General features: G+C 56.6%; 1 protein-coding gene across 2 annotated transcripts in view; it reads right to left on the bottom strand.

Annotated features, from left to right (window-relative positions):
* The window catches only part of IKBKE (inhibitor of nuclear factor kappa B kinase subunit epsilon), a 22435-nt gene extending 15285 nt beyond the window's left edge, over nt 1–7150 (bottom strand). For both annotated transcript variants that reach the window (XM_021711206.1, XM_008055701.2), the window contains exons 1-10: nt 7035–7150; nt 6105–6245; nt 5613–5742; nt 4553–4734; nt 3640–3800; nt 2371–2481; nt 1925–2104; nt 962–1158; nt 133–197; nt 1–44 (exon numbers count right to left, since the gene is read on the bottom strand). The exon at nt 1–44 is cut by the window's left edge and continues 5 nt beyond it. In XM_021711206.1, coding sequence (XP_021566881.1) covers nt 1–44; nt 133–197; nt 962–1158; nt 1925–2104; nt 2371–2481; nt 3640–3800; nt 4553–4734; nt 5613–5742; nt 6105–6245; nt 7035–7121 — 1298 coding nt within the window. In that variant the 5' untranslated portion in view covers nt 7122–7150. The remainder of the gene's footprint in view (nt 45–132; nt 198–961; nt 1159–1924; nt 2105–2370; nt 2482–3639; nt 3801–4552; nt 4735–5612; nt 5743–6104; nt 6246–7034) is intronic.
* Between the last annotated feature and the right edge of the window lie 455 nt (nt 7151–7605).

Raw genomic sequence — 7605 nt, forward strand, 5'->3', positions numbered from 1 at the left:
GCCCGCGCCAGCCGCAGGGCCTGGTGGCCGACGCCCAGCACGCCCTGAAACACACAGGCGGGCAGGGTCAGGTCCCGCCTCTCCCGCCGCCGTGCCCCACCCGCTCCCGGCCACCTGGGCGTCGCCCCTCACCTTGGCTGTGCTGTGATCTGCCTGCAGGTCCACTTTGGGAACGAACTTGGGGACGTCGAGAGCAGCTGCAGACAAACACTCTGTCTGAGGGGACGGCCTACGTGGATCCGGGTGGGCTCTGAGCTCGCCTTTCGTTATTTCCAGCTCACACTCACACCTCACTGCCAATCTCCCACCGCAACCTTCCCTCCCAACTCATCCTGTCCCCGCCTTTCAAGCCCCGAATGCACGGAAGGAGCGACTTTACATCTGCGGTCCCTCACTGCCGCCTTGTGGTCACTCTTGAGAACTACAGCCTCATGCCCAAGAACTGGTCTCTGCAGCCCGAAAATGGGCTAAAACCACCCTCTTGCCCACTGGTTTCAAGATGAACTCCCCAGCCTCTGAGAAAGTGGATAAAATTGATATTATTCAAATGAGAATGAATTACACTTTTTTCTAGAACTTGGAAAAAGGACAAAGCTCTGGACCCCTGACGACATTCCCTTCTCCCCAGCAGCATGGGCCCCTACTTTCTCCAACACAGACTACCCAAGGCCTCCTCACTAATCAAAGATTGCAGAGAGCATGTTAACTCCAAATCTAGCTGTCTCCAGTAGAGTTTCTTTCACAGCTCTGAGGATGCTGTGAACCCAGGGAGGTCAAGCTACCAACCCAAGTCACGTGGCATCTCAGAGGCATGTGTAGAATTAGAACCCAGGTCTGCCTTCTGCACCCTTGGGCCCAAAGAAACTCCCACAAAGAAAAGTAATCTATGCCTTGGACTGTAGACCCCTGTCTCTTGGAGAAGAATGTGAGGAGGAGGAAAATCCAGTCTGGTCCTACTCACGGTCCCTGAAAGCCAGCCCCTTCGGGGTCTCGCTGGCCATGCTGAAGAGGGTCAGAGGGCTCCTTGCTGTCGTGTGGGCCATGTGCTGTGCTGACAGTTTGGGCTCGAGGACGCAGAGGTGGCCCTCAAAGAGGTACTCCTGGTGCCGGGGAGCTACGTTAGTCTGCTCATACACGACCTCCTGAAAGATGGCAATCCTAGACACAGCAGGGAGAGAGCGAGACAGGCAGGATGTGGGGTCAGGGTAGCCGAAACCCCATGTCTTGCTCATGGACAGAGCTGTTTTTCAGAGGGAGGAACTAGGGTGGTTTTCTGTCTCACGGGTGGAGAGACAAACGAAAGAGTTTGTGTCTTATGGTGGGTGGACACTGAGTGGGAACAGAACCCAGGAGTCCCAGTACCCAATCTCTGCAACACAGAGAGACCTCATCTCTAAAGGAAAAAGAAAAAAAAAGAAAAAAAATTAACTGGGTGTGGTGGAGTATGCCTGTAGTCTCATTTACGTAAGAGTCTAAGGCAGGAGGATCCCTTGAGCCCAGGAGTTCGAGGCTGCAGTGAATTATGGTTGCACCACTGCACTCCAGCCTGGGAGACAGAGTGAGAAGCTTACACTAAATTTTTTAAAGTTACCTAGTCCCATAAAGTACTCCAGGAATAAAGGGTTCTATGGGCAATAAATGCAGGAAATGTACTATCAGCACGTACACACACACACACACACACACACACATACCTCAGACTTATAATGCATATTAGCATTGGAAAGGGTGTGGATTTTCTGAAGTGAAAAAAAGGAAACCTGCTTAAGTTTGTAGAACTAGTATTTTTCCAAACTAAGTTTAGACCCAGAAGCTTTTGTGTCGGAACACTCCACAGAACCTGCTTTGGGAGATGCTGCTTTGGATGCTCACTTCTGCTCAGATAGAGACAGTTCTTGGGCCTTCCCTCCCTCACCCCACTTACGTGTTGTGGGCATGGATGTAGACATGGTGCAGGACTGCTTGGGACAGGGAGAAGACATGGATGACAACGCGCTGCAGGATGTCACTGGTCTCCGCAAAGAACTGGTCGAAGCCCCAGCACTTGGCCGGTTCCGCTTCCAGGATGTTGGCCAGGATGGGCACCAGCTGGCTCTGCAGGCCCCTGCCCTCCAGGAATGGAGATCGTCAGGGGCTGGGGCCCAGACTTGTCCTCCTTAAGTAGGTAGCGAGGGCATTCCAGAAGAACGTCCTGGAACCCCAGGACCGAGGTGGTGGGGCAGGGTGGATTGGGAGGAAGCGCTGGAAGAACTCACTCCAGCATCCAGATGGGGAAGCTGAGGCCGCAAAGGGAAAGTGGCCCGCGGCATGGCAGTCCTGACTCAGCAGTGAGGAGAAATAGCCAGTGCAGACTCACTGGGTCCCACTCACATTGACAGCTGGCAGGTGATGGGGAGAGAGTAACTCCACTCCAGGGGCCCATTCTCCCGCTTCTGAGTTCCTGCAATGGCCCCGGCAGGCTTCTCCGTGGTGATCCGGTACCTGCGGGTTGGCAGGACAGGGTCAGTGGGATCCCCAGCCCTCGTGTTTCAAAGGGTGGCACACTCAGCATGGAGGACTCAGAGCCCTTGTTCGGGTCACCCGGCCACCCTGAAGAAATGGGATGTGAGAGGCCTGACTCTCAGCTGAGGAGACCCCCTCGACTGGCATTCCTTGCCCAGCTCTTTGCTCCAGGCAGAGAGATCTTTGCCCTGTCCACTGCCTCTCCTCTTCTGACACTTCCCACGGCCTGGCCTCCAAACCTTTGCCCATGCTGTGCTTGGTCCCCAGGATCCACCTTGCTCCCTTCAGAGTCTAGTCTCCCCCGACATCCTCCCTCCACCTCCCACACCAGGCTTCTTCCTCTTTCCTGAAGCCTAATACAATATAGGTTTCACACGTCTTGGCCCCTGGGTTGAGGGTGGGTGCACTGACTTCCTTGTCGATCCAGCTTAAATCTCCCTTGTTCTGGGTGAAGCACCCTGAGGGAGCAGCTACTGTCTGCAGCTCCACTCATGTCAGATGACAGAAAACCATGGTGGGATTCTGGACCCGGACACAGGAGGCTGGGTTCTGGCCCCACCCTTGCCGTGGCAGGCTCTGCAGACTCAAGGAAGTCACTTTTGGAGCCTGGGCTGGGATGAGGTAAGCATTAAAATGAAGGGAAGGTGAAAGTGAGGCCCAGAGCAAAGATGAGGGGACATCAGCAGGCCCCCATTCCGCCATGGGCAGGGCTTGGTTGATCTCAACACAGCCTCCAACTCCCGGCTCAAGTGATCCCCCAGCCTCAGCCTCCCAAGGAGCTGGGACTGCAGGTTTGGGACACCATGCTCGGCTAGTTTTTAAAATTTTTTTGAAGAGACAAGGTCTCCCTGTGTTGCCCAGGCTGATCTCGAACTCCTGGGCTCAAGCAATCCTCCCAGCTTGGCCTCCCAAAGTGCTGGAATTATAGTCATGAGCCATCATGTCAGGCCTCAGCTTCTTGTTTGAGGGACTGAATAACAAAGGCTCTACAAGGAGCCTGGGTGGAGGCTGGAGCAGAGGAGGACCACAGAGCGGGAACAGGGGACACAGCAGGGACCAGTGGCGGAAGGGCCAGGTGCCTGCCAAGGGAAAGTCCAGGGCCTGTCCCCTTCAGCCCTGCCGCGTGGCCCACCGTACATGATCTCCTTGTTACGTCGAGGCCCGCCGAAGGGAATGAAAGGCAGGCTGCCGGTGGCTGCATGGTACAAGGTCACCCCGATGCTCCAGAGATCCACAGTCACCCCGAACACTTTTTGCTGGGGCTTTCGAAGCACCGCCCGCTCATACATGTCAGGGTGCTGCAAGAGAACCAGAAAGCAGCCGTGGGAGTGGGGAGGGCCCAAGCCCCCATCCTCAGACTCCTCCCTCCATCCTCAGGGGGAAGCAGAACCGTTCAGAATCCTTCTCCTTTGCCATCTTGAAAATAGGCGGCAAGCCAGGCTCGGTGGCTCAGCCTGTAATCCCGCGCCTTTGGGAGGCTGAGGTGAGTGGATTGCCTGAGCCTGCGGGTTCGAGACCTGCCTGGGGAGCGAGACCTCATCTCTACAATAAATCAAAAAAAAAAATCAGCCGGGCTTGGTAGCACACGCCTGTAATTCTGGCTACTCCGAAGGCTGAGGCGGAAGGATCGCCAGAGCCCGCAGGTTGAGGCTGCGGTGGCTGGGAGCAGCCACTGCACTCCAGTCTGGGCGACAGAGTGAGACTCCAACTCAAAAAGAAAGAAAGAAAATAGGTGGCACGTTGGCTGCCAGGACATTTCTGTCTGCTTACCCTCTGCCCTGGGGAGGAGGCGGCCAGCTGCGTCCCATTCTCCAGAACATTCGGTCAAGGAGTTCCTGGCACGAGGCAGGTGGCCCCGGGGCAGGCCCAGCACCACCTTTTCCATCTTAGACGGCAGAATGAATGCCTCTGGCTGGGGTGCAAGGGTCAAGCTATGACCCTGCCGGAAGCAGCGGGATGGGCCAGGCCTCCTCCCAGGGGGCTCTGAGGGAATCCCAGGACAAGAGGAGGGCCTCAGCTTGGGGCAGCGGGTCCCCAGCCGCGCACTCACCAGGTACTCTTCAGTCCCATAGACCGAGATGAACTTCTCATCGTCATCGAGCTCCCGGGCGGCCCCGAAGTCTGTCAGTTTGTAGATGCTCTGTCCCTGGTCCCCCACGAGGCGCATGATGTTCCCCGGTTTGATGTCGCGGTGGACGATGCCGTTCTCCCGCAGGTGGTTCATGCCGGCCACTGGGGACGGATGGAGGGCAGCTAGCAGCTCTGGCCGGGCCAGTCTAGCATCAGGGCTCATGTCGGGGGGAAGGCTGTCCTTGAGTCGAGGGGGACAATGTGTTCCCATGGGCTCATGGGGCCATAGGACAAGCAAGAACAGAGGGACACACAGGACAAAAGAGGGAGCCACGAGGGCACTGGGGTGTCCGGGTTCCATCCGGATTATCTAGGAAATTGAGAGGGGCTCTGTCTCCACAGGGGCAGCACCCCCTCTTTAATTATTTACATTATGTACTTAATTGTGGTAAAATATTCAAAACAGAATTTCCCACTGTAACCATTTTAAACTGCTCAGTTCAGTGGTATTAAGCACATGACCGTTATCTTGCAAGCATCACCACCACCCATCTCGAGAACTTTCTCATCTTCACAAACTGAAACTCTGTACCCACAAAGCAACACTCCCCACTCCCCTTCCTCCCAGTCCTGGCAACCACAAATTCTTCCCCGTCTCTATGAGTCTGACTGCGCTAGGTGTCATGGGAGCAGAATCCTGCAGTGTTTGTCCTTTTGTGTCTTTCCCCTCTTAGCATCATGACCCCAGAGTTCATCCCTGCAGTGGACTGTGTCAGAATCTCCTTCCTTTTAAGACTGAACAATATTCTATTGTATGTGTGCACCACATTTTGTGTATATGTTTAGGCTGCTTCCACCTTTTGGCTCTGTAAATGATGCTGCTATGAACACCGGTGCACAGTCGTTTTAATTTTTTACTTTCACATTGAAGTTGCAAATGGAATGATTGGCAGGAACCAGACACCTGGGTCCTGCCCATCAGCGTCTGTCCCAGGCCTGCTGCTGGTCTGAGGGGGAGACGGGGACAGGGAGGGACTCACCCACGCAGCGCAGCACCACCAGGAACTCCTCCTCGGGCAGCCCGAAGGCATTGTCGGGGCTCTCCAGCACACTTAGCAGACTCCCGCTGGAGCAGTACTCCATCACCAGCACCTTCTGCCTGCTGGGCCCCTATGGGCAGCACGGAGGACGGCTTGGGGGCCGGCACTTCCCCCCGCCCACCGAGAAGAGGTGGCTCTACCTAGAGCCAAAGCCCCCATTCTCGAGGCTCCAGCTTCCGCCCTGGCCTTCCCTCCCTGGCCTCACAGGGATCCCACACACTGGAATCCAAGGTCACCTTTTCCAGGAAACCCTCTCTGCTCGGGTACTGATTTGGTCATTTCTATCCCATGTGCTGCGACTGTCCCCTTGTATTCTTTGCTTCCCTCTACAGGCCCTGTCTGACCTGCTGACGAGCACATGCCCACATCTCTTTCACTGTGTGTCCCGCCTCTCCCTAGACTGTGAGGGTCAAGGACAAGCACTGGACCCACCGTCTCCTCCACTGCGAAGAGCTTGATGATGTTCTGGTGGTTCAGTTTCCGCAGGACCTCGAACTCCCTCACCTGTACCTCGCGGGGCCGCAGGTAGCTGACGTTGTTGAAGACCTTTACAGCAACCAGCTCCCCTGATTTCTGCCGTGGGAGAGGGAGGGGTGGGGAGCAGCACAGGGATGAATACAAGTCCCACCCCTGCAGGGGAGCAGAGATCCTCTCCTGGGTCTCCATTCAGCCTCTCCAGCCAGCCCAACTGCAGAGATGAGCAGATAGCCTGGTAGGACGGGGGCCCCCACCCTCAACGACTTCTCCTGCTCAGGGGTTAGCACTGGGAGGTGACACGGGCTTGGCACACCTGACATCCTGCAGGGAATGGCTAGTTGTGATGACTACTGCGATTGACAATCACTACAGTGACATCCTGCACCCCTTGGTGTTCACGGCAGGGCAGGGCTGCCCGAGGAGGAGTTCCTGGTGGTGCTGCGCTGCGTGGGTGAGTCCCTCCCTGTCCCGGTCTCCCCCTCAGACCAGCAGCGTCTGGCTGCAACACTTGAGCGTGAGAGAGTGGAGGATCGTCTCCTGTTCTGGCAGGAGAAAGCCAAACAAGGCCTCCTTCCCACCTCTGCCATTCCTAGATCCCATTTGCTGTTGCCTCCCTGGAATGTCTGCTCTGTGACTTCATGTATTTCTTGCCCCGACTCGACTCATGCTGACAGCGGCACCATCCCAAGAAGCTCTTTCCTGGCTCCCCCTACCCCTGTGCAAACCCATAGTGTCCTCCCTGCCCAGATGTGCTTGCTGCGGAGTCCAGAGGCCTCTGTCCGGCCTGCGCCACCCTGGGTGCTCCTGGGGGCTGACTGGGCCTGCCTTCTAGGTGTGAGGAGCCATGGCTGAGCTGGTCAGGGCCTGGCCAGCACTGCTCCCTACCTTGTTGCGGGCCTTGTACACACTGGCAGTGGCCCCTTGCCCCAGCAGGTCGTCCGTGTGCCACAGGTAATTGGCTGTGCTCTGCATTTCCCGCCACCTCCTGGCTGGCCACCTTCCGTGTAGAAAAAGAACATGCTGGGGGAGGGAGGTCAGGATTCCATCCTGGGATGCGCACTGGTGACCAGTAGCCATGCCCCAAGACCACTCCGCAAAGGGCTCCATGTGGCCATGCCACAGGCAAGGGAGCAGGGGAAGTGGGAAACACAAAGAGGTTAAGTAACTTCCCCAAATGGCAGCATGCAACACCAAGGGAGCCCCACTGGGCTCCCAGCCCCAACCTGCTCCTTCCCACTTACGGGGTCTTCACCCCCAGGCAGGCCAGGATGCAGAGACCAACCTCTTGTCTCCGGCACCTCTCCCAGGCACTGAGGATTCTGGAGTTTTGGCATCCAGGCCTGGGATTGTCCCAGGAAGCAGAAACAGCGCAGGAGGAAGGGCCCCGGGTCAGGCAGCGTTAAACATACCACCACAAATCTCCAGGATTGCAAAACGAGCCTGGAGGCCCGGTAGC

Source organism: Carlito syrichta, unplaced genomic scaffold (assembly GCF_000164805.1).
Source record: "Carlito syrichta isolate Samal-C Ts95f unplaced genomic scaffold, Tarsius_syrichta-2.0.1 Scaffold301930, whole genome shotgun sequence".
Classification (NCBI taxonomy): Eukaryota; Metazoa; Chordata; class Mammalia; order Primates; family Tarsiidae; genus Carlito; species Carlito syrichta.